The sequence below is a fragment of the Chelonoidis abingdonii genome, chromosome 14 (genome assembly GCF_003597395.2).
Source record: "Chelonoidis abingdonii isolate Lonesome George chromosome 14, CheloAbing_2.0, whole genome shotgun sequence".
NCBI lineage: Eukaryota > Metazoa > Chordata > Testudines > Testudinidae > Chelonoidis > Chelonoidis abingdonii.
In genome coordinates this window covers 41,071,299-41,097,930 of record NC_133782.1, presented here as the reverse complement: position 1 = coordinate 41,097,930, position 26,632 = coordinate 41,071,299, and the positions used below count along the sequence as shown (strand labels likewise).

The 26,632-nt window shown below is 48.5% G+C and overlaps 2 protein-coding genes across 2 annotated transcripts; one reads left to right on the top strand and one right to left on the bottom strand.

The window, feature by feature from the left end:
* The first annotated feature begins 11,573 nt into the window (after window positions 1-11,573).
* Window positions 11,574-12,512, top strand: LOC116820448 (olfactory receptor 4N2-like). Its single transcript, XM_032772921.1, has one exon. It carries the CDS (start codon window positions 11,574-11,576, stop codon window positions 12,510-12,512), a length of 939 nt encoding a protein of 312 aa, XP_032628812.1.
* A 10,313-nt stretch (window positions 12,513-22,825) lies between these two features.
* On the bottom strand, window positions 22,826-23,797 carry LOC116820447 (olfactory receptor 6M1-like). Its single transcript, XM_032772920.2, has one exon. The coding sequence runs from the start codon at window positions 23,795-23,797 to the stop codon at window positions 22,826-22,828; it is 972 nt and encodes a 323-aa protein (XP_032628811.2).
* Window positions 23,798-26,632: the final 2,835 nt, after the last annotated feature.

Sequence of the window (26,632 nt, the reverse complement as noted above, 5' to 3'; positions counted from 1 at the left end):
GGTGAGACCTCATCTGGAATACTGTGTGCAGCCCTGGTCTTACATGTTTAAGAAGGATCAATTCAAACTGGAACACGTACAGAGAAAGGCTACTAGGATGATTCAAGGAATGGAAAACCTGTCTCATGAAAGGAGACTCGAAGAGCTTGGCTTGTTTAGCCTAACCAAAAGAAGGCTGAGGGGAGATATGATTGCTCTCTATATTTATCAGATGGATAAATATTAGGGAGGGAGAAGAATTATTTAAGCTTAATACCAATGTGGACACAAGAACAAATGGATATAAACTGGACACTAGGAAGTTTAGAATTGAAATTAGATGAAGGTTTCTAACCATCAGAGGAGTGAAGTTCTGGAACAGCCTTCCAAGGGGAGTAGTGGGGGCAAAAGACATACCTGGCTTCAAGATTAAGCTTGATAAGTTTATTGAAGGGGAAGGTATGATGGGATAGACTAATTTTGGCAATTAATTTGCAATTGATCTTGATTATCAACAGGTAAGCATGCCCAGTGATCTGTGAGGGATGTTAGATGGGAGGGATCTGAGTTAACCACAGAGAACATTTTCCGGTGTGTGGCTGGTGAGTCGTGCCCACTGCAAAGGGTTAACTTAATTGGCCGATATTTGGGTCGAGAAGGAATTTCCTCCAGGGCAGATTGGCAGAGACCCTGGGTGTTTTTTGCCTTCTGCAGCTTGGGGCACAGGTCACGTGCTGGAGGATTCTCTGCAGCTTGAGGTCTTCAAACCACAATTTGAGGACTTCAGTAACTGAGACATAGGTTAGGGGTTTGTTCCTGGAGTGGGTGGGTGAGATTCTGTGGCCTGCATTGTGCAGGAGGTCAGACTAGATGATCATAATGGTCCTTTCTGACCTTAAAGTCCATGAGTCTATAAAATGGAGCTTATCAGACTCACCGCTTTTGCAGTCAATGGGGCCAGATCCCCAGCTGGAGGGAATGGGCAGAGCTCCATTGAGGTCAGTGTGTGGGGCAGATCCAGAGATGGAGAAGCCAGCGGAGACTGCAGCCAGGCCCCTGCAAGCGGAGTCCATCCCTTGGCTCAAAGTGTTGTTACACACTGAGATGCTCCTTAACGGTAGGTGCTGTACGACAGGGACCTGCACTGCCAGGAAGGAGCATGGGAGCCTCCTGAGGGCGACAGGGTTTGTGCTGGAGGGGCTATCTCAGACCCTCAAAGTCCAGCTAACCCTCTTATTTCTCTTCTCGCTCTCCTACATCATCATCCTCCCATCCAACTTCTTCACCATGTTGGGTGCCCCACCCAGGCTCCCTCATATATTATTTCCCAGACAACCTGGTCTTCTGCTACTGCTCCATCACCTGCCCAAAGAGGCTGGCCAGCTTCTTCTCCCACTGCAAGACCATCTCCTACCAGGCCTCAGGGTGACTAGATGTCCTGATTTTATAGGGATAGTCCTGAAATTCGGGGCTTTGTCATATATAGGCTTCTATTACCCCCCACCTCCTGTCCTGGTTTTTCACACTTGCTGTCTGGTCAGCCTACTGGCAGGGCCAGCTCCAGGGTTTTTGCCGCCCCAAGTGGCAGGGAAAAAAAAAAGCCGTGATCGCGATAGCTCTACCACGCCACTTTCTTCTTCGCCAGCACTTCAGTGGAAGGTCCTTCCCTCCAAGATGGACCGAGGGACCCGCCGTTGAATTGCCGCCGAAGATCCGGATGTGCCATCCCTTCCCCTTGGCTGCCTCAAGCACCTATTTTCTGCTCTGATGCCTGGAGCCGGCCCTGCCTACCAGGCCTGCATGGCCCAGCTCTTCCTTCTCCACAGCCTGGGGGCGGCCATGGCCATGGCTTATGGCTGGTACGCAGATCATCTGTGCTACACCACATCTGTGAGCAAAGGGCCCTGAGTTCAGATCCCATTGTTCCACGCACTGTGCAAACTCGTGGTAAAAGAACCCTATTATATATCCCTGACCCAAGGGTCTTACAATCTGCATAGGCAAGACAGACAGATAGTGACTGAAAGGAGGAACACTTGCCCTTGGGAAACTGTGGCCACAGAGATTAAGGCTGGAATGTTTAATGATGCCTAAAAGAGTTTCCTAACACCACTGAAAAGCCCTAGGTCAGGAGCCATGCTGGGATTTGAACCCAGGGGGTCTGAGACCTGGTCACAGGACCGCACTTCTTCTACAGTCAAGATTATACAGGCAACCCATACTCTTCTCGCTCTCTCTCCAGCATGTTCATGGAGCTGGGAAGCCACAGTCTGGACCCTGACAGTCATTGGTTTTATGTAGGGCTGTCAAGCGATTAAAAAAATTAATCACTATTAATCATGCTGTTAAACAAGTATAGAATACCATTTATGTGAATCGTTTGGATGTTTTCTACATTTTCAAATATATTGATTTCAGTTACAACACAGAATACAAAGTGTACAGTGCTCGCTTTCTATTTATTCTATTTATTTTTGTTACAAACATTTGCACCATAAAAAAGAAACTTCACTGCATTGAAGTCCTGTAGTGCAATCTCTTTATCATGAACACTGAAATTACAAATGTAGAATTATGTAAAAAAAGAATAACTGCACTTAACAATAAAACAATGTAAAACTGTAGAGCCTACAAGTCCACTCAGTTCTACTTCATGTTCTGCCAGTCTCTCAGACGTACAAGCATCCCGTGTTGGGGGAGCATAAGGGAGGGGGGAAGTAAGCAATGATTTGAGCAGGAGGAGGGCCTGGGAGGACATGGAGTGACAATGGGGAGGAGCAAGCAATGACTTGTGCAGGAGGAGGGTAAGGAGGTGTCTTGCTGCTGCTTGTGGAAGAGTTGTTTCTGGTACTGGGCTCGCCAGACTCATCTCCTTTTACTGAACTAGGAGGGTTCCCTTCAGCTGAGTGAGCCCTTGTGTGCAAGGAAGGGTGGATTTTACCTCAGGGACTCCTCATACTGCAGGGGAGGAGAGGTTGGTGCAGGGAAGCTGAGCTTGCCAGACTGTGTTCTCTATGGGGTGCCCCCAGAAGGAGGGGCCGGCTAGGGGCAATGGGCCACGATGCAGGGGGGTTGGTCCCGGAAGTGAGCGGCCTGCTGGGAACAATAGGGTCTGGGCTGGTGAGGGTGCTGGTATGTACCATTTTGGCCAGGACAGGCCCCTTTTTCAGCTCTGTCCTGGCCTCCCCTACTTCTTTGCCAAACCTGGGCATTTGTCCCGACTGCAAGACAGAGCAAAGAGAGGTGGCTGCTGTCTGGGGTCACCTGAAGGCAGCCCTGCCCCTGCCCGCCAGCAGGGAATTGAAGAAATTTGCTACTGGAAGGCAGTGCTGGCTTCAGAACTGACCCCTGGGCAGGGTGCACTGGAGGCAGGGGTTGGGGGTGGAGAATTGGCCTCAGCCAGGGTAGGCACGGAACTTGGGGAGATCAGCCCCTGAGTTCAGGATGGGGGCCAGTTCCAGCCTTGGGCGGCATGGGGCTTTGGGGCGGATGGGATCAGGCCCAGCCCTGGGTGGCACGGGGCTCAGGGAGGGAGGGGGAAGCCTCAGTCCCAGTCCAAGCTGCAGACAGCACAGGGCTTGGGCAGGGGGGTCAGCCCAAGCTGTGGGTGGCACAGGGCTTGATGGTGAGGCATCAGCCACTGAGCTCAGGAGAGGGGTCAGCCACAGATGCAGGCGCACAGGGCTGGGTGGGGGAGACCTCACTGTGGGCAGTGTGGAGCTGGGTGGGGGTCAGCCCCAGATGCAGGTGGCACAGGTGGGGGGGTCAGCCCCAGCCCCGGGAGGCATGAGGAGGGTGGCTCGGGCGAGCCCTACAAGGGGGGGGTCACTCTTTCAAGCCCCTGGCCACCCTGTTTTTACTTTAAAAACACAGGGATGAGAACTATCTTATTTCTGTACCCGAGGGGCAGCCGTGTTAGTCTGTAGCCACAAAAACGAGGAGTCCGGTGGCACCTTAAAGGCTAACAGATTTATTTGGGCATCAGCTTTCATGGGTAAAAAACCCGCTTCGTCAGATGTATGGAGAAGAAGTCCAGGCATCTGAAGAAGTGAGGTTTTTACTGGCGAAAGTTTATGCCTAAATCTCTTACTTCTGTAGCCTCGTCTCCTCCCGCCCTCTAGTGGCAGGTTGTGTTACTGCGTTTGACTAAACAGGTGTTTCGGAGCAACTCGGGCTGCCCTCCCGTCCAGAGGGTCTGCGATTAACAGGGGCGGCTCCAGGCCCCAGCAAGCCAAGCATGTGGTTGAGGCGGCAAGCCATGGGGGGTGCTCTGCCAGCGCCGTGAGGGCGTCAGGCAGGATGCCTCCGGCGGCATGCCTGCGGGGGGTCCGCTGGTCCTGCGGCTTCGGAGTACCTCCCGCAGGCAAACCGCCAGAGGCAGCCTGCTGCCGTGCTTGAGGCAGCAAAATCCCTAGAGCCGCCCCTGACGATTAACATGCATTAAAAAAATTAACGTGTGAATTGTGCTGTGCATTAATCCCAGGCGTTAACAGCAGTTAACTGACAGCCCTAGTTTTACGGGGGGGTTTCACCTTCTTTCTTTAAAAAATAAATAACAAAAAGCCTGGAAAATTGCACAATGATGTGTACATTAAACTTTTATGATTGAGCAAATCGAAGACAAGTTTGGGCAAACAGCCTTAACTCTTCCCTTTGTGCCTGCAGGATATTTTGTAAACTTTAATTGCATTACCACATGATATGTACTGCAGGGGCAGATATACATGTGATACACATTCTTGTACATTCCATGCTAGCATTTAGGGGCTGTGACTGAGATCAGGGCCTTGTTGTCCTGGGAGCTGCACAGACCCCGACCGAGACCGGGGCCCCATTGTGCTGGGTGCTGAATTGACCCCGACCGAGACCAGGGCCCCGTCGTGCCGGGTGCTGCACAGACCCCGACTGAGACCTGGGCCCCGTTGTGCTGGGTGCTGCATAGACCCTGACCGAGACCAGGGCCCCGTTGTTCCGGGTGCTGCATAGACCCCGACCGAGACCAGGGACTCATTGTGCTGGGTGCTGCATAGACCCCGACTGAGACCTGGGCCCCGTTGTGCTGGGTGCTGCATAGACCCCAACCGAGACCAGGGCCCCGTCGTGCCGGGTGCTGCACAGACCCCGACCGAGACCAGGGCCCCGTCGTGCAGAGTGCTGCATAGACCCCAACCGAGACCAGGGTCCCATTGTGCCAGGTGCTGCACAGACCCCGACTGAGATCAGGGACTCATTGTGCTGGGTGCTGCATAGACCCCGACTGAGACCTGGGCCCCGTTGTGCTGGGTGCTGCACAGACTCCAACTGAGACCAGGGACTCATCGTGCCGGGTGCTGCACAGACCCCGACTGAGACCTGGGCCCCGTTGTGCTGGGTGCTGCATAGTCCCTGACTGAGACCAGGACCCTGTTGTTCCGGGTGCTGCATAGACCCCGACCGAGACCAGGGACTCATTGTACTGGGTGCTGCATAGACCCCGACTGAGACCTGGGCCCCGTTGTGCCGGGCGCTGCACAGACCCTGACTGAGACCAGGACCCTGTTGTTCCGGGTGCTGCATAGACCCCGACCGAGACCAGGGACTCATTGTACTGGGTGCTGCATAGACCCCGACTGAGACTTGGGCCCCGTTGTGCCGGGCGCTGCACAGACCCTGACAGAGACCAGGGCCCCATTGTGCAGAGTGCTGCTCAGGCATAGAGCCGGTGGCAGTCCCTCCCACAAGTCTAAATAGAAACAGTGAAGTCAGGCTCTACGCTAACTTTTCAATGAGCCCCTGGGAGCTCAGAGCTGGGAGCCCAGATCTCTGGGAATCTCAGTAGCCGTGATCCCACCCCGACTGCCGGCTCTGCAGCAGATAGAGCCACAAGAGGGTCTCAGATGGTACAAAGGCAGAGGGAGCCGAGCAGCAAGAGGGAGACAAGATGTGACCTTTCTGAGCCCCACTTCCCCCTGCTCCATTGCTGACAACACATGGTGAGTGCTCAGTCCAAGGGGTTAGCCCAGCCGAGTGCACTGTGTGGAATTTAGTGCTTTGGACAGTTCGACTGAGGGGCACCAGCAGAGCTGGGGGGAGCCCAGGGTTGGGCTAGCAGGGGGCTGTGGGTCAGGAGTGAGGGGTACCGGTAGAACTGGGGAGGGAGACCAAGGCTGGGCTTGCAGAGGGCTGTGGGTCAGGAGTGAAGGGCACCAGAAGATCTGGGGGCATCCCAGGGCTGGGGTAGCAGGGGGCTGGGGGTCAGCTGCTTTGATTGCTGCTTTCAACTACCTGAAAGGGGGTTCCAAAGAGGATGGATCTAGACTGTTCTCAGTGGTATCAGAGGACAGAATGAGGAGTAAAGGTCTCAAGTTGCAGTGAGGGAGGTTTAGGCTGGATATTGGGAAAAACTTTTTCACTAGGAGAGTGGTGAAGCACTGGAATGGGTTATCTAGGGAGGTGGTGGAATCTTCTTCCTTAGAGGTTTTTAAGGTCAGGCTTGACAAAGCCCTGGCTGGGATGATTTAGATGGAAATTGGTCCTGGTTTGAGCAGGGGGTTGGACTAGATGACCTCCTGAGGTCCCTTCCAACCCTGATATTCTATAATTTTATGATTCTATGATTCAGGAGTGAGGGGCACAGCAGAGCTGGGGGGATCCTAGGGCTGGGCTAGCAGGATTGTTAGTCCTGGGGTCCCCCCCTGACCCCTGCACACACACACACACACACACACACACACAGATCTCTGCAGCTACCCTTCTATCCTGACCCACAGTCCATTTCTTCCTCCAGGGCAGCAGGGGAGAAACTGGACTGGATGGATAAGTTGCCTGGTCCAGCAGGAACCCAGCTGGTATCCATGGGCCTTTTCGGTGCCATAGTAGCGGGACCAAGGATGGGAGGGACTATTGGACTGAGCTGGCTGGGCAGTGAGGTTGGACACAGGTCTGCAGATACCAATGACTCAGGGATGCTGGGGTCACAGGTTCGCTGGAGTATCCGACCGATCCGGGGAGGTGGGGAAGGCAGGGGACAAGGTTGGAAGGGCAGATGGAAAAAGAGACGTGTTGGGCTGGAAGGGACCTTGAGACAGCATCAAGTCCAGCCCCTGGCGCTGAGGCAGGGCCAAGCAAACCTAGACCAGCCCTGGCAGGCGTTTATCCAACACTTTCTTAACTCCCCAATGACAGGGATTCCACACCTCCCTGGGTTAGTCATTTTTTCCTAATCTCTAACCAACCTCTCCCTGCCTGCAGATTAAACCCATTACTTCTGGTCCTGTCCTCACTGGACATGGAGAACCATTGGTCCCCAGCCTCCATATAACAGCCTTTGACATACTTGAATTCTGTTCTCAGGCCCACCCTCAGGCTTCTTTTCCCCAGACAAAATCCGTCCAGTGCTTTTAACCCTTCCTCACAGGTCAGGTTTGCTAAACATTTTATCCTTTTTGCTGCTCTCCTCTGGACTCTCTCCACTTTCTCCACCTCTTTCCCAAAGTGCGGCACCCAGGACTGGACCCAGGTGGGGCCCCACCAATGCCGAGCAGAGCAGGACAATTCCCTCCTGTGTCTTACATCCCACACTCCCGTTAATACGCCCCAGAATGGTATTGGCCTTTATTGCAAGTGCAACACATTGATGACTCATATTCAATCTGTGATCCACTCTAACCCTAGATCCTTTTCCGCAGTGCCACCTTCTAGCCTGTCATTCCCCATCTTGTCACTGAGTATTTCATTTGTCCTTCCTAAATGAAGTACTTCATATTGAATTTCCGCTTGTTGGTATCAGACCAATTCTCCAGTGAATCTGAGAGTCCTGGTGCTGCCTTGAGGGGGATAGCAGCTGGATGGGTCTCTTCTGATCTGGGGTGGAAGGGAAGCGGGAAGGATTCATTTTGCAGTAAAAGGATAATGGGTAACATGGTCATGCAGGCGGGATGGCTGATGGGAATGCAGGCATAGAAATGGAAATTATCATAAGGTGGAAGCAAAACTTAACGAGCTCAATGGACTCAAACTGAGGAACCAGATGATCTCCCGCACACACACACACACCCTGAATACTGAATGAACTGACACAGGAGACTGCAAGCCCAGTGGCAAGGATTTTAACACACCTATCCATCTAGAGGTGGCACCATAGGACTGGAGAAGAGCTAATGGGCTGTGCTGAAAGGGGAATGATTGGAGTGGAGGGAGGCTACTGGTGGAACTCATCAAGGATCGGTCTTGGGACCAGTCTGAGTTAATATTTTTAGTAATGACCTCGGCACAAAAGGCAGGAGTGCGCTGATGAAGTTGGCCTACGATACAGAGTTGGGAGGTGGCGTCAGTACAAAGGATAACTAGGAGCCACCAATGTTGCGTGGCTGTGAGAAAGGCTAATGTGCTCTTGGATGTATTAGGAGAGATATTTCCAGTGGAGGCAGAGAAATATTAGTGCCATTGGACAAGGCACCAGGGAGCCCTCCTCTGCAATCCTGTGAGCAATTCTGGTCACCTGGGTTTAAGAAAGATGAAGGCAAACTGAGCAGGAGCCAAGAGGGGCTCCCAAGACAAGCAAGGTCGATCATATGAGATGGGACCGGAAGAGGTTGGCTTGCTCGGCTGAGAGGGGATGTGGCAAATCCCAGGGAGCGTGAAGAGCTACTGACACTAAAGGACAACGCTGGCACAGGAACAAGTGGGGATCGACTGGCCATAGACAAAGTCAGGTTGGAAATGAGAGGAAGTTTTCTACCCATCATAGATAGTCCTGGCTGAGATGAGATCCTGGAGGGGGTGGGCCAGCATCTGAAGTGGCATCGGCCCTTCTCTCTCCCACTCCCATGCTCAGGGTCAAACCAACCCCAGATTTGGCATGGGGAAGGCATTTACTCCAGGTCGGATTGGTAGGGACCTTCCTGTGCAGGGTGCCTGCTGAGATCAACTGGACCTATCTCAGCTGGTCAATTTCCTGCCATTGCAGGGATTTCAGATATTGGTGGCGTAGAGATCATTCGCCATTTGGTCCATTCCCACGTGGCCACAAGGGCTTGATGGGTCGGGAGTCCAAGGTTGGAACACATGTGATGAACCCATGTAATTCGGGTCCGCCTCCACTCCTTGGTTGGTGGAATTTTATCCCAGATCTTACAAGCCACCCCGAGAACAGCATTCGCTGGAAGATCTTGTGGCATTCTAGTTAGTACTGCCATGAGTGCAGGGGACTGGGCTAGATGACCTCTTGAGGTCCCTTCCAGTCCTATGATTCTGTGATTCTGGTGACATGTCTGAAAAGTGTCAGATGCCGGCTGTGGACAGCGGCCCCAGTAGTCTGTAGACCGGAATAAAAGCAAACATCTGCATCACGAATCAAGTCATTCCACTTTTTGCCCAATATGCAACTTTGACATTTTGTGTGGAAAGCCTCCAGCTTTGCCCAGTTTGTCCTCGCTTACAGACAGCTCTCCAACCTAAAACAAATACTCACCAGACAAAACAACAACATAACAAAAATACCAACCCAGGAACCAAACCCTGCAACAAACCTCGATTCCAACTGTGTTCACGTATCTATTCAAGGGACACCACCATAGGACCCAACCACATCAGCCACACCATCCGGGGCTCATTCACCTGCACATCTACCAATGCGATATATCCCATCCTGTGCCAGCAATGCCCCTCTGCCATGTACTTTGGCCAAACTGGACAGTCTCTACGCAAAAGAATGAATGGACACAAATCTGACAGCAGGAATCATAACAGTCAAAAACCAGTAGGAGAACATTTCAGTCTCCCTGGTCACTCAAAAGCAGACCTGAAAGTGGCAATTCTTCAATGAAAAAAATTCAAAAACAGACTCCAACATGAAACTGCAGAACTGGAATTAATTTACAAACTGGACACCATCAGATTAGGCCTGAATAAAGACTGAGAGTGGTTGGGTCATTACAAAACGTAAATCTAATTTCCCCAATACTAATTTCCCCCTACTGTTACTCACACCTTCTTGTCAACTGTCTGAAATGGGCTACTCTCATTACCACTTCAAAAGTTATTTTTCCTCCCTTGATATCCTGCTGTCAATTGAATTGTCTCATTAGACTGATCTCACACTTGGTAAGGCAAATCACATCTTTTCCTGTATTTATACCTGCTCCTGTATTTTCCACTCCATGCAGCTGATGAAGTGGGTTCTAACCCATGAAAGCTTATGCCCAAATAAATGTGTTAGTCTCTAAAGTGCCACAAGAAGTCCTCGTTGTTTAGACTAGATCTGTTAGAAAAAACACCCAGTCTTAATTTAAAACTTGTCAGTGATGGAGAATCCACAATGACCCTTGGTAAACTGCTTCAATGTTTAATTACCCTCATCTTTCAAATTTTACACCTTTGTCCAGCTTCCACTTCCAGTCGTTGGATCGTGTTACACTCTACCTGCTAGATTGAAAACCCTATGATCAAATATTTGTTCCCCATGCAGGTACCTATAGACTGTGCTCCAGTTGCCCCTTAACCATCTCTTTGTTAATCTAAATAGATCAAGCTCCTTGAGACTATCACTCCATGTTGGGTTTTCTAAGCCTTTAATCATTCTTGTGGCTCTTCTCTGACCCTTCTCCAATTTATCAACCTCCTTCTTGAACTGTGGGCAACAAAACTGGACACAGGATTCCAGCAGCAGTCACACCAGCGCCAAGCACAGAGGTGAAAACCCCTCTACTTCTGCTTGAGATTCCTGTTTACTCATCCCAGAATCACATTAGCCCAATTAAACCACCGTGTTTTCAGCTCATTATCCACCATGACCCCAAAAATCATTTTCAGCATCGTTGCTTTTTGTGACCTCTGCAGACTTTATCAGTGATGATTTTATGTTTTCTTCCAGGTTATTAAATAGTTAAATTGACCAACACCAAGAAGCAATCCCTGTGGGACCCCCTTGTGCAAACAAGTCTGCTCAGTGATGTCTCCCTGTTTACAATTACAATTTGAGATCTATCAGTTAGCCAGTTTAAAATCCATTTCATGTGTGCCGTGCTAATGTTATTTCTTTCTAGTTTTTTAATCAGAATACTGTGCAGTACCAAGTCAAATGCCTTACAGAAGTCTAAGTGTATTACATCAACATGATTACATTTATCAACCAAACTTGTAATCTCATCAAACAAGATGTTAAGTTAGTTTGATAGGATCTATTATCTATGTTTCCTTGTGTCCCTTGGCTTCCCTTATTGATTTTCTACAGTTCCTAATATCTGAATTATATTCATTACTATCAACTTCTACTCTCTTCCATTTGATATATCTGTTGAATAATTCCATAGCATCTATTGATTAATTCCAAGCATTTCATAATATCTATGGAGTAACTCTGTAGCATCTGTTTGCTAACTCTTGGGTAACTCTAGAGTCTGAACTAGTGTAACTAAAAGTCAAAATTGTCTCCAAGCATTTTATTAATTTCTACAGAGACTTCTCTCTCTCTATTGCCCTTGGAAACAAAAAAAATGATCTGAACATTGTTAATAAAAAATGTTTTTTCCATTTTTCGACCAGTTGTAATATCGAGTCACCATATCCTTTCTCATTCTCTATGTGTGTGCAAGACAGGGATCCACATAGATGGGATGGAGAAGGAGAACTGCACGGAGTCGACAGAGTTCATACTGCTGGGACTATCCCAGACGCAGGAGGTTCAGCTGCTCCTCTTTTTCTTCTTCCTGCTCTTCTACATCATCATCCTCCCAGGGAATTTCCTCATTATCTTCACCATCCAGAGTGACCCCTGCCTGAGCTCCCCAATGTATTTTTTCCTGGCTAACCTGGCCTTCTTGGACATCTGCTACTGCTCAGTCACCCCTCCGAAGATGCTGGCTGACTTCTTCTCCCTCTGCAAGACCATCTCCTATGGGGGCTGCATGGCCCAGCTTTTCTTCCTCCACTTCCTGGGAGGCACTGAGGCCTTCCTACTCATGGCCATGGCCTATGACCGTTACGTGGCCATCTGCAAACCTCTGCGCTATGCCACGCTCGTGAACAGAGAGATCTGCTGCACCCTCGTGGGAGCAGCATGGGCAGGGGGCTTCATTCATGGCATCATCCTCTTTGGTCTGTCCATCCAGCTGCCCTTCTGTGGCCCCAACATCCTGGACAACTTCTTCTGTGATGTTCATCAGCTGGTGAAGCTGGCTTGCACTGACACCTATACGGTGGAGATGATCATGTTCCTCAACAATGGTGTGGTCATCATGATGTGCTTCATCCTCCTCCTCATCTCCTATGCTGCCCTGCTGCTCCGGCTGCGGACTCACTCCCCCAGGTGGGAGAGCAAAGTGGCCTCCACCTGCATCTCACACATCATTGTGGTCTTCGTGATGTGCAGCCCGGCCATCTACATCTATGCCCTGCCCTTCCAGGCTGCCCCCTTGGAGAAGGTGGTGGCTGTGTTCCACACTGTGGTCTTCCCGCTCACCAACCCCATGATCTACACCCTGAGGAACAAGGAGATCAAAAGCTCCATGAGGAAGTTAATCAACAAGTACATATCCTGGCAGGTGAAAAGTTAAAGCACTATTGCAAAGTGAAGAAATTTGAGTATTTGTACTGAATTTGTGTTTTAATTGTAATGTGCAAGGCCAATTTTTGGCCTCAGTTATTCCAGAATAACTGTGCAGTACCTATTAATTAAACCTAAAGTATCTGTTGAATAACTTTCTAGTATCTATGGAACAATGCTGTAGTTGTATGGACGAACTCAAAGGAATCTATGGAATAACTCTCTTGTATATGTAACCCTTCTGCCTCTCTGAGTTGGCAGCAACAAGGGTCAGGTTCAGTATCTAGGGTTTCCGTTTCAATAACACAATGCAAAACCGGCTCGAGCTCCCACCCAGTGACCTGAGATAGTTACATTACCACCCCCCAGGAGCCTCTAGGCGGCAATACTTCCCCTCTCACAAGCACAGAGTCTGAGTGTAGCAAAATCCTTTTAATAAAGAAGGGAAACGATGTGGCATTACGTTGGGGAAACACCACAAAAACGATTCATAACACAAACCATGAGCAAAAGACCCACCTCCAAGTAAGTTGAGCGGTATCCTTTTCCCCTCAGAGTCTTAAGTCCAACCACCCAAAAGATCACCCCAAAGTCCCAAAAGTCTCTTGAGTCCAGCAACCCAAAAATCATCCAAAAGTCCAACAACTCAAAAGTCTCTGTCCCTGGTCAGTGCAGCCCCAGAGTTCAAAAGTTTATCTGTAGAGTTTTACCCTCCCCGCAAGCTGGGTGGAAATGGGGGGGAGGGGAAAGGGGGCATGCGGGGTGTTAAGGGGCACCTTACGTGGTCCGAGGTCGACTGCCCCGTCTCTCCGTGGGGTTCTGCTGCAGCCATCACCATGAACTGCTCCGCTCTACCAGCTGCTCCACTTCTCCAGCTGTCCCATGAGCCGCTCCAGCTGTGCCCACAAACTGCTCAGCTCTGCTCCGCTCACTGTTCCGTGGGCTGCTCCAACCGTCCCACAACTTGCTTCGCTCTGCCAGCCACTTAGCAATTCATCATCAGGCTCCACCCCTAGTTAACACAGCACTCAGTGATCTCAACTCAAGAATTTTAGCTCTTTAGTGTTTTCAGCTCTTAGTGATTTCTGCTTGTAGTAGGAAAGCCCCAGTGCTGGTGCACCACTGGCCTAAAATAAATTCAGTACAGCAACCTATAACTAGACTCCTAATAGAATCAAAATTAGCCCTGCTATTCAACAATGAAGAGAAAAGTTACCTCAATTAGTATTTCAAGCTCTCAAAAGAAGCCATATCATCAGATACACCTGCCTATCCCCAACTTTTCTCAGTCCACTGGGTTTTGGAACCCATGTCCCTGTCTAGCAAGTGCTACTTAGTTGATGGTGAGATCCTCTGTCATAAAACAGTTTCATTGTGCTTGTTTCACATAATCTGGATAACAATACTTTATTCCTCCTGCCCTAATAACAGAGAAACTGGAAATCCCACAGCTGCCAAAGTGACCATTTGGGGGTACTGTGGGCTCATGCTAGGCGGGATGGGTGTGCCTATGCAAATAAGATCAGCCCCTGAAGTTCTTTTCCACACTTGCCACAATTCGCCACCAGATGTCAGAGTAGAGCTCATCCTGACTCTGCTTACTTCTATATGAAGCATCTCTATAGCACTTTGGAGTAGCTCTGTAATAATTCTGAAGGATCCATTGAGGAAATCTTTAGCATCTGTGATATACCTTTGTAGTAATTCCCCAGTACCTGTTGAGTAACAGTGCATTATCTGTGGCAAGCTATGCTGCAACTCTCTAGTATGTAAGAAGTAACTCTGTGTAGTATTATGGAACAACACTGCCAAACTTCTGTAGTGTGGGTTGAGTAAATTTGTTGTTTCTGTTGAGTAACTCCTTACTGTCCACAAAATAACATTAATAATTGCTGGTATTATCAATCTTCTGCGAAGTAATTGTCTAGTATCTATGGAATAGCTCTGTGGTACAACTGAGTAACTCTGGAGTAATTTTGTAGCATCTGTTGAATAATTCCATAGCATCTATTGAATAACTCCAATCATTTCACAATATCTATGGAGTAACTCTATAGCATCTCTTTGCTAACCCCAGAGTCTGCACTGGGATTACTGAGAACCGAAATTGTCTCCAAGTATTTTACTAATTTCTTCACAGCCAGCAAATAATTAAAGGCAGGAAAGACGTTGACAGTTTATTGTAGTTCTGTTAAAACACCAAAGGAAATACAGAACCAGATCCTCAGTCCCTGAAAATCAGCAATGTACCATTGACGCCAGTGAAGCTTGCAGATTTATCTCAGTTGAAGAAATATAAATACTTGGGCTTCAAGTCATAAACCTGTTGAGGGGCTAGAATAAACTTTCCCAATGGGCAGTTTATCCCAAAACTGCTGGGTTTCTTGCACAATCTCTGAATCAGCTGGCATGGGCCAAGATCAGAGACATGATACTGGACTAGCATCCCTTGAGGGGAAAGACTCTAGAGTCTATTCCTTGCTGGCCTGTGCCAGTCAGTACCCAGACATTGGGGCCAAATTGGAGACAGTCCCCCCTAGAGGGGAACAATCGCCTAGCCTTGTTCCCCATCCCTCTGATCCAACCAGTCCAAGACCCTGGGGCCAGATCAGAGCTGCCCCCCCTAAATGGGAAAGGTCCCATGTCCCATTCCCTATGGCTCCTAAGGTTCGGTGGCGGGCCTGCATGAAACCCCACTAGTGTGCATAGTCTCTGCGTCCACGGATCATCGCACGCATCCATGACTCATTGCATGAGGGCCAACATTTTCACAAGTGATCCGAGATTTTAGATACACCTCTACCCCGATATAACAAGGTCCTCGGGAGCCAAAAATCCTTACCGTGTTATAGGTGAAACCCCGTTATATCAGAGTAGCGGAGGCAGGGATCCAGTGGTAATTTAAAGAGCTCCAGGCTCTGACCGCTGTGGGGAGCCCAGGCCCTTTAAATCACCACCTGAGCCCCACTGCCACAGCCCTGGGGTAACGGTGGCAGGGTTCCAGTGGTGATTTATAGTGCCCGGGGCTCCTTGCAGCAGCCAGAACCCTGGGGTAGCGGCAGCAGGGCTCCAGCAGTGATTTAAAAAGGCCCTGGGCTCTGGCCGCTGTGGGGAGCCTGGGCCCTTTAAATCGCCACCTAAGCCCCACTGCCACAGCCCTGGGGTAGCGGCAGCAGGGCTCCAGCAGTGATTTAAAAAGCCCTGGGCTCTGGCTGCTGCGGGGAGCCTGGGCCCTTTAAATCGCCAGCTGATCCCCGCTGCCACAGCTCCAGGGTAGCGGCAGCAGGGCTCCAGTGATGATTTATAGGGCTCAGGGCTCCCTGCAGCAGCCAGAGCCCAGGGCTCTTTAAAGCACCGCCCAAGCCCCGCTGCCAGAGCCCCGGGGTTACCACGCTGTATGCGAACCTGTGATATATCGGGTCACATTATATCAGGGTAGAGGTGTATCTCAAATTTTCAGCAACCAATTTGAGGCCAGCATGGTAGCACTTCACAATGTGGGCTCAGCTCCCCTCCTCTCTTATGGAAAAACAAAAAAAAAACCTTGGGAAATGACACAGGGACACGAGTTTTCTCCAGAGCTCTTCCCCATGGAAATCAGGCTTCCCCAACCTCCAGTCCTGTCCCCAGGGGTGGATGGCGGTTTGGCCTCTGAACTCAGGGTTCCTCTGATTACCTGTGGGCATCTCAGAGGCTTTGCTGAAGGAGTATCCCTGAACAGATCCAGGCTGCCTCAAGCTTGACACCCAATACCAGCAACTGCTTTGGAAACTTCATGCCCAAAGTCCTGGGAAGACCCTTATATATAGACACCAAGACTCAGGAGTGACACTTAGCTTTATGGACTACACCTGCGGCCCCACAACCGGGGCTGGACTCCTTGGCTGAGTCTTTCACCCTTGCTAGAATTTTAAGTCCACAGCTCCCATGAATTTAAAAGTGGCTTGGGTGTTCAAATCCACTAGGTGGCCTGGGAATCCTTAGCCCTCCTAAAGTTACAATATGGCTTGATTTTACCAGGACAGTCCCAGTTTCTCATACAATGTCCCAGTATCATCCCAGTTTGTCTCATGATGTCCCAGGGTCTCCAGTTTGTTGGTTTGTTTCAGGACAGCAGAAAAATGCTGGTTTTTCCTTTCATCCATCAACCGATTTGGGTTAAGATTTGCAAAACCGCGTAAAAAATGTGTGTACTCGCTTCCCATTACAATCATTTCAATTACTGGCCATCTGTATCCCCCAGTGTCTCAGCTCTGCTGGGTGTTTCTAGGGCTACAAAATGTTTGTTCAAGACGTGTTTTTTTACCAAGTAGAATTTGCCCTGTGGTTAGCAGGAGCTATCAAAATGGAACAAGTCCAGAGTTTTTTAAATGAGTGAAGAATGAAGAGAAAATCGATCACAGAAATAATGAAGGTTCTTCTTTTACCCCCATGAATGTTAGCACTTAATGTTGACTGGAAAATAGAATTTCCCATCTATGGGAAACTCTGATAGGTCAACATTTCTTTTCATGTTGAATCAGGACAAAAAGTCAAAATAACAAATAAATTGATGCAATGAAAAGTTCAGAAAAATGGGATATGAAAATGTCAAACAGAAAAATGTCGACACTCTTGGTCAAAAAGAAAAGTTTTGAGATTACAAAAAGCAATTTTTCATTTGGAAATACTGTTTTGAAACAAACAAAACCCATTTTAAAATGTTGACCAAAGGTTAAAGACTATTTCTGTCTTGAAATAATGAGTCAAACTTTAATTTTTGTTTAGATTCTCCTGATAGGAATTTTTAAAAAAACAACCAGAATTGACATATTATCTTGGAAAATGTCAATGAAACCACATTTTTCAATGGGAAAATTTAGGAGACGACACATTTCAAGCAGCTCGATTACAGACACTTGTCCATTGCTGCTTTATAATTTCATTCTGCCACTAAGGCTGGGGATTTTCAAAGGAGTCTAAGGAGTTTGGCTAAAAATAAGGCAGGGCTGAGGCACAAAGGGTGCCCCAGGCGTTTGCAGAAATAAAGATGTATTTGTGACCTACAATAGTTACAGCCACCCACCAGAACCTCAGCTGGTCTGGAATGGCCTATTCCCTCATTAACGCCACACAATTATCTCCCGGGGGGCAGCAATGTTTTTTTCTTGGATTGCATCAGCAGCTTTTGGGATGCAGCCACCAGAGGAACCCACCACTCAAGCTGCCCTCGGTGCTTGAAGTTGGTCACTAAAAGATACCCAGAGGCAAAGATTGAAAACTAAGGGCCAAGTCCTGAGCTGGTGTAAATTGATGCAGTTTTGTTGACTTCAGCCAACCCACTTATGTCCATGGAACTACATTGATTTACACCAGCTGGGGATCTCGTCCGTTACACAGGTTCCAATCCGTATTCTTTGCTTATGAAACTGAATTAAAGATGAGTTTAAAATTCCCCACCTGTCTGCTCTTTCCTAGCTCTTAGTCCTGTGGGATTAATTACAAGTGTAACTTCTAATGGTGATAGAGCAATTCATTCCCACTGGGGATAGAACTTGGGAGAAATTCACCATCGCTAAGAGCTTGAGCTCCCATGAATGGCCCAACTTTTCTATCTTTCTTCCTTTCATTCTCAGCAATTTTTTTTCTGACTGAGACAACAGGAACACAAAAGGCTCCTTTGGCTGCAGATCCATTGCAGAATGTTTTTAACATGATACATTCACTTTGGTTGCAAGCCTGTCAGAGAAACTGAAGAGCTACAAAGGGCCAAAGTTCCAAATAGTGTAAACTGGTGTCATTCTATTGAAGGCAATGGACCAGACCCCCAGCTAGTGTCACTCAGCCGTAGCTCCACTGGAGTCAAAGGCGCCAGATCCCCAGATGATGCAAAGCAACATAGGCAATGGAGCTACACTTGTTTACATTAGCTGAGAATCTATCTTCAGTGTGCTGGGAGCCAGCGAGCGAGGACCCTGCAGATTCATTGCTTGGCTCCCTGGGGCCCCCACACAGAGACAGGAAATCCATCACCGAGCAAGCTGGCTTGGAACCATTCTGCTGAGAGCCCTGGAGGTGGGCCAGAGAGCCTTCCTGCCATATTCTCCACTGTGATGCAATTCAGCCTGCGGGGACAGTGAGCCAAAGGCCATCACCCTTCTGTGCTGGATTCTCCGGCCTGTGCTGTCGAGGAGGGCAGACAAGATGATCCTGTGATGGGGTTCGGTCACAGAGACCCTCCTTGGGACTGTCATCTGATGTGCTGAGACTACCTGTGAGTCCATTTTCTCTGCCATCTTGGGACTTCAGAACCCTGCTTTGTTAAGCCAGATATGCCAGTCTGCTCCAACACAGACCCAGGGTCTGACCCATGTCCCCAAAGCTGCAGACTTAACTGAAAACAGCTTGGCAAGTGCTCCTGTCTCCAGCACCCAGACACCCAGCTCCCAATGGGATCCAAACCCCAAATAAATTTGTGTTACTCTGTATAAAGCTTATACAGAGTAAATTCATAAATTGTCCACCCTCTATAACACTCATAGAGAGAGATGCACAGCTGTTTGCTCCCCCAGGTATTAATCACTTACTCTGAGTTAATTAATAAATAAAAGTGAGTTTATTAAGTATAGAAAGTAGGATTTAAGTGCTTTCAAGTAATAACAGACAGAACAAAGTAAGTTACCAAGCAAAACAAGCAAACAAAAAACCCACGCAAATCTAAGCCTAATACATTAAGGAACTGATTACAGATGAAATCTCAGAGATGTTCCACTGAGCTTCTTTCATAGACTGGACTCCTTCCTAGTCAGGGCTCAGTCCTTTCCCCTGGTAAAATCCTTGTTAGTTCCAGCTCAGATGATATCTAGAGGATTTCTTCTTGACTGGCAGCTTCTTTGTTCTGTTCCATCCCCTTATACATCTGTGGTACAAGGCAGGAATCCTTTGTCTCTCTCTGGGTTCCCACCCCTCCTTCTCAATAGAAAAGCACCAAGTTAAAGATGCATTCCAGTTTAAGTGACACAATCACATGTCACTGTAAGACTTTGTTACCCACTAGCTGGCACACAAGTATACAGGAAGACTTACAAGTAAACAACCATTTACAACTAATTGTCCTGGTTAATGGGAGCCAACAAGATTCCAAACCACCATGAATGGCCCACACTTTGCATAATTACAATAGGCCCGCAGAGTTATATTTCATATTTCTAGTTTCAGCTACAAGAATGATACATTCATACAACTAGGATGATCACATTCAGTAGATTATAACCTTTGTAATGATACCTTACAAGAGACCTTTTGCATAAAGCATATTCCAGTTACATTATATTCACACTTATAAACACGTTTTTATAAAGCTTTATGTAGTGCAGCGTCACAGATCCCATCTGGCCTCGGAATCACTGAATCTCCCTCTCCAGGAGTCTGCAGTGAGAGCTGAGCCAAGGGAACCTTGGCGTATCTCCGTGTGCTCGTCTTGTAGGCTCTGGGGGGGGGGGGGAGAGGGTGCTGGCTAAGGAGGGCCTATCATGCCCTAGCCTGGATTTATACAGCCAGAAGTGGCTAGAGAACTCATCACTGCACAGAGAAACCAGCGTTTTCCTTTTGCATCAATGCAAAAGGCTTGAGCTGCTTTGTGAGGCAGCATTGCCCAGTGGATAGAGCACTGGGCCTTGGGAGCCCTGGTTCTATCCCCAACTCTGCCACTGGCCCACTGGGTGCCTCTTTTTCCCCATCTGTAATATGGGCACAATGATACTGACCTCCTTTGTAAAGCACTGTAAGATCTACTGGTGCAAAGTGCTAGTAAAGAGCTAGGTTTAATATAACTGAGCTTGTGGTGAAAGCAGATGTGTGGAAGGCCCAGTATTCAAGCCCTGGCTTCCCATGTATGTGAGAATGTGCATAGGCCAGGGCCTAAGGGAATTAGGCACCCAAACATAATTGAAATTCAGTGGAGCCCCTAATTGTTTCACAGTCCTTTCAATATTCCAGCCAGCGCTGGTACAGCCCAGATCCAGGGAAACACGTTCAGTGGCTCAGACCCTGCACCTACTGTTCTGTTCCACCATGCTCAACCCCTGCTCTGGCTATCGCAGTGTCAGCTCATAGGCACAGCTCAGCTGTGCCCTGCTGGGTGAATGAGAAGGGAGGCCAGCCTATCCCCTCAGCCTCCGTCATGTCACTGGGTCCCTTGACTCAGCAGCAGCTGTGGGATGGGACCTTTGGGAGTGGCTCAGACATGAAAAAAGAGCTCCCTTCATCAATTTATTTCTGTGATGGTTGCAAGGACCAACTCCAGCTGATGATCCCGGGCGTATCGTGCTAGATGGTGGACAAACAGGTGGTAGCCTTTTATTTTATTTAGACTAGCTGAAGTGAGGTTATCTTTCATCACCGTGGGGCCGGCTATGGGGGCTAAGTTTGGAGCTTCACAGAGTGAAAATCACCTCTGTTCCTTGTCTCTGATCTAGTGACGGTAGGAACACGAGAAGACCAAGGACAGTGGCCACACATGCATTCACAAGCACAAAGCCTGGTCTGTATGGTACATTGTATGAGTGTAACAAGTAAGGTTATGATTAGCCAGGCAGATATAATGCTTTTGAATGCCCACGCACAAGTTAGAAATGAAGTCATAACCCCCAGCCTCAGAGATATTCTGGTGCATTTCTCACCATTTGATCATCAGCGGGGGTGTAGTTCCTGCTTGGGTTCTTCCCCACGTTTTCCCACCTTTTCCCAACCAGGGAACACTGTTTATATCGTAATTCTCACTCCATCTAACTCCCATGTATGTGCATGAAGGTGTCAACCCTTTTCTCCTTATCCGTATGTCCCCACCCCATGAATATTGGGGTGCCCCATTTTTCATAGCCCCTAATTAACATTTACACACCCTGCAGTCAGGACAGGCATTTAAAGATGTCACACTAAGGTCCTGAACAATACATTGGGGTCAATTTTCTGCAGCATCACCCATTGGCACATTTTTGCAGTAGCCTTGTGAGCTTTACTGGCCTAGGGTTATTCTTTGGTCACCTACATATGCCAAGCACTCTTAAGCCTCTGGTCTGGTATGAATAAGCTGAAATCTTACAGGTCTCAGCCCATAGACCTTGCATTTCAGCCCTGCTTTACTTATATACCTAATGCATATTCATTACTCCTAAATATATATCAGTTGTATTCTTCTCTAATCCTAAAATTTAAATCTATTTAGCACACAACGATTACATACGACATCTCATATAAATTGTTCAGAACATCACACCATGCACTAAACAATGAATGATAAAATGAACAAACTAGCTACCAGGTAACAGAGAAGGATAGGGCCGGGATTATCAAAGGACTGGGATTTCAGTGTTTAACCCCCTTAGGCCTCTTTAAAAATCCCACTATGGTGTTGGAGAGGACTGAGTGGGCAGATGAGAGAGGATCGGGTGGCAAGTTGAGGGGGCCACATCATAACCAAGAGAACTTAGAAGAGAAAGAAATGTCAGCCAGGCTTTGGCTTAGCCCGTGTCAGACGGGGGGGATAGGGGGCATCACGACAGAGGTGGGTTTTCAGAAGGGATTTCGGTTGCAAGCCTATTTCCCATACAAAAACATAAGTAAAATAATAGCAGAGATGCAGAATCACCTTAATCATCATGGCTGATGTCAAGGGAAAGAGCCAGGAATAGTGACATACTGAATGACAGTGTCTTCTCCCTCTTACATTCCCCGTGGCTCAGAGCCTGGGAATGGAACAAGGAGAGTCTTTATTTGATCTTCACTTGCTAGGTGTGAGGAGGAGCTGGGGTACGGTCCTGGGTAAATGGACCTGGGACTGAGATGTGGAGCCATATAAAGCTAAATTGTGGCCTTCTACAAGCCACCAGCTAGTCTCCAAAGCTGGAATATTTCCAAGGGAGCCTAAGGGAGTTCAGTGACCAATTTCCATTGACTTTCAAAGGAAGTTAGGTGTCTAACTGCTCCAAGCATCTAAGGCTCCCAATTCCCATTGTCTTTCAATGGGATTTGAGCACCCAACTGCCTTAGAGTCCCATGAAAACTCCCAGTCCCCCGAAAACTCCCAGTCCCCCTAGATCTAGTCCACTAGAGGACTAGACAGCTCTCTCTTCTCTTCCTAATGTTTTTTTCTCTCTGCTTTCCCATGGCAAAACTGTACGTCTCAAGGAAGGCCCACATCCTCCTTCTCAATGTTCTTGCATTCTCAGCCAACTCTCATAATGTCTTCTGGTTTCCTCTCCACTCTCAGTCCCGTGTATCTCTGCATGAGGGATCCTGGGAACGAGTCCATCCCAGTGCACTGAGTGGTGGGGAACCTGGCTTTCAAGCACTCTTTGGGAGAGCCATGCCCATCCGGCCCATCCCATCCCTCAGCACTTCCTTCACTGCCTTGTTCCTGAAGCTGTAGATGACAGGGTTGAGCAGGGGCGTCACCACCGTGTTTAGCACCGTGGCTGCCTTGTTGAAGCCCGCAGAGGAGTTGTCAGTCGGGTTGACGTAGATGAAGATGGAGCTGCCATAGTAGAGTGAGGCCACCATGATGTGGGAGGTGCAAGTGCTGAAGGCCTTTTGCCTGCCCTGGACTGAGGGCATCCTCATCACCGTGGTGACAATGCAGAGATAGGACGCCGTTGTCACAGAGATGGAGCTGAGGAGGAGGAAGGATGAGATGGCCAAGTCCAGGGCCCAGAGGAGGTTAGTGTCTGCGCAGATCAGCTGCAGCAAGGGGCCACTGTCACAGAAGAAGTGGTCGATGGCGTTGGGCCCGCAGAAGGGTAGCCTGGCCTTGAGCACCATGGAAGTCGAGATAAAGAGGAAGCTGCTCATCCAGCAGGACAACACCAGGCTGAGGCAGACCCGGCCACTCATGATGGCCGTGTAGCGCAGTGGGTTGCAGATGGCCACGTAGCGGTCCACAGACATGGCGGCCAGCAGAAGAACTTCAGCTGAGCCTGCCAGGAAGTAGACGTAGCCCTGGAGGGCACAGGCCAAGAAGGAGATGGTCTTGCGCTGGGAGAGGAGGAGAAGGAGCATCGTGGGCGTGACAGTGGTGGTGATGAGCAGCTCCAGCAGTGAGAGGTGGCTGAGGAAGTAGTACATGGGTGTGTGGAGGCGGCAGTCCAGCCTGATCATGATGATAACCAAAGCATTCCCCAGCAGTGTTAGCACGTACATCACGAGGAAGAGGAGGAAGAGGGGCAGCCGCAGCTGGCCGAGGCTGGAGAAACCAAGAAGGACAACCTCGGTGATTGCCACTGAAGACTGATTCACGGGAGTCCTCCGAGCAGGATCCATTGGGCCTGCGAGTGAGAAGGAAAGGATTGGAAGTTACCCCCATGAGATAAATCGACAAAGTGAATGGGAGTCCACACATGTAGCGGGGTGGTTACCTGCTCCTGCCCTTCGGGGTGGAAAACAGCCCAGGAGAGGGCTGTGGCTGGGGCAAGAAGCCTGGGCTGATTAGGGAAGGTAGGCTCAGCTGTGGCCAAGTCCCAATCAGATCCACCTGTCCCTTATAAGAGGCAGTGAGCCAGAAGCCCAATAGGTCTCTCTCTGGCTGTAGAGGGAGAAGGGCCTGGCTGCAGGGAGCTAGAGACAGGGTCCCTGACTGGAGCAGGGCTGAGGAAAGGCAGAGGAGCTGGGGAGCTCCAACCTGGAAAGCCCTAGGCTGCGGCCTAGCATTGGGCTAACAGGTACTGGAGGTTGCAGAGGGCAGCACAAGGGTAGGCCAAGGCAGCAGGTCCAAACCCAACCTTGCCAGTGATGAGTGGATTATACTGCAGTCTGCCCAGGGCATGGGGGCTAGATGATGACAGGCAGTAGCCATATACTGAGGTGAGGTGGGGATAATGGGTGGGGGTTTCCCAGGGAGGGGGGACCCAAAGAGAAAGGTGTACTGCCAGGGGGCAGCAACTCAGATAAAGGGCACCGGATCCTAGAAGGGACATGGGGGCCAAGAGGCAGCAGATCACCGGCCTGCAGAGGACGCTTTTGGCTGGAAAATGAGCAAATTCCCTGAGAGACCAGCAGGATGCGCCACAGGGGTGAGTCTATGTCTCTACAACGCACAACACAGATCCTGAGTGGAGGGCTCGAATCCACAAGACGGATCCGGGGGGGAACTAATAACTTTCCAAAACTAAAAACTTCTTTTTTTCCCCATGGTTTCTGGTTTTTAGTTAAAAGCAGAAATTCCAGAATTTCAGTTCTCTCTCCCCCTTGCCCTTTTTTCCCCCCATACGATGTGATAGAATAAACGATATGTACATTTCTGATTTGACTTTCTAAGTTTTCTTTCCTCAATAGGTATTTTTCTCTTTGGCTGTAATTTTTGCAGAAGGTCAGTGGAACAGGAGCAATCCCATAGCTTAGGCAATCACTCTAACCTCCAGACTATCCTTCCTCTCATGGGGTCCTTCTGCCCCAATGCTAATTTACCCTGTGACCTTGGATGGGTCACTTCTTTATTATCACGTTGGAGCTGTGGCAGGCTGCCTCTGATTAAGGCCCTGACTCAATTTAAGTGTATGTCTAAAGGCCAGACAATTAAAGAGATTAAGTGGGATTTTCAACGAGTGTTGAAGCTAAAGGACAGTGTTGGCACCAGAACAGGTGAGGATAAACTGCCCATGGATCAATTGAGACTGGTATGAGAAGGTTTCTAACCACCAGCAGAGGGAGGTTTGGAAACAGCCTCCAATAAGCGCAGCTGTGGGAGAAACAACCTAACTAGCTTGAAGATGGAGCTTGATAAATTTATGAACGGGATAATATGCTGGGGTTACCACTGATATCAGGGGGCTGGCTGCCAGGACCCAGGGGAGCCCTTCTAATCCTATGTCTTATGATCCTACTTAAGCTGAAACCTACAGGAGCAAGAAATTCATAGCAAGATGGCACTTCATTCCTTTAATCTCTATCTCTGGGGATGGGGGTTCCAGTCCTGCAGTGTTGACATCAGAGGACCAAGTTTTGGCTTTGAATGAGCTGGTGAAAAATTTGTATCCAGAATTGGCCTTTCTTCTTTTGTTTTTTTAAAGGAAATTTTTGCAATAACATTTTGGTTTTGTTTTCTGTTTGTTTCCTTGGAAGGGGAGTTGATTGGTGGTTTGCCTTCTTTCTTTTCCTTTTTCTCCCATATATTTTGGTGATAAAACAAACTAAAATGGTTTAGCTTTAATATGAATTTTTGTTTATCCTTTGTCATTTTCACTGATCAAGAAGAACCAAAGGCTGGAAGTTAAAGCCAGACAAATTCATACTGGTAATAAGGCACAAATTTTTCACCGTGTGCATGATTCACCATGAGAACAAACTCCAAAGAGAAATGATGGATTCTCCATCTCTTGATGTCCAGTCAGATTTAGTGCACTTCTGGAAGGTGATTTAGCCAAACACAAGTTATTTGGCTAAATACAGGAGTTACTGGGTGAAATGTAAAGGACTGTGGTATACAGAAGACCAGGCTACATGTACCCTTAACTCTGCCCCACTTCAAGCCCAGCATCACGATTACAGTTGGTCAAAGATTTCCACAATTTCATTTTAGCAACAACAAAAATCTGAATTTCCACCCCAAATTTTTTAAAACGCAGTGGACAATCCTCGCTCCTGGTTTGGTGTTTTGTTTTGACCAGCTGTAACAAAACCACTAAGCTATGTAATGAATGGTTGTGTCACCGCGTGTCATAAAATTCATAGGAGCTCTAGGCACACATTTCTTCCTTCCCTAACACATCGTACCCTAACATAATCTCATGAACACTACTGAATGGCAGACAGAGGTGAGCTAGAGATGGATCCACCATAACTAACTATTATACCTTATTCTAACCAGCATTTTTCATGCATTGTGAAATGCTAGCCTGGGTTGGCATAGTACATCCATCCAGATCTCCTCTTGGATGGTCACCGTAGTGATGAATAATGTTGTGTGATCAGTTCTAGTGCTGTGGCCAGCAATGCTGTGTCATTAATAAAGCAAAATCCCTATGGACATAAACATGTCCACCCATAGACATGTCCCATAGACATTTTTCTTTAGAAGTAAAGAACCAGAACATTTGTCCTACCCAACTAGTCTGTTCTTTGAGCAGGTGTTCCAAAGATATTCTAGTCTAGTCTAGTCTA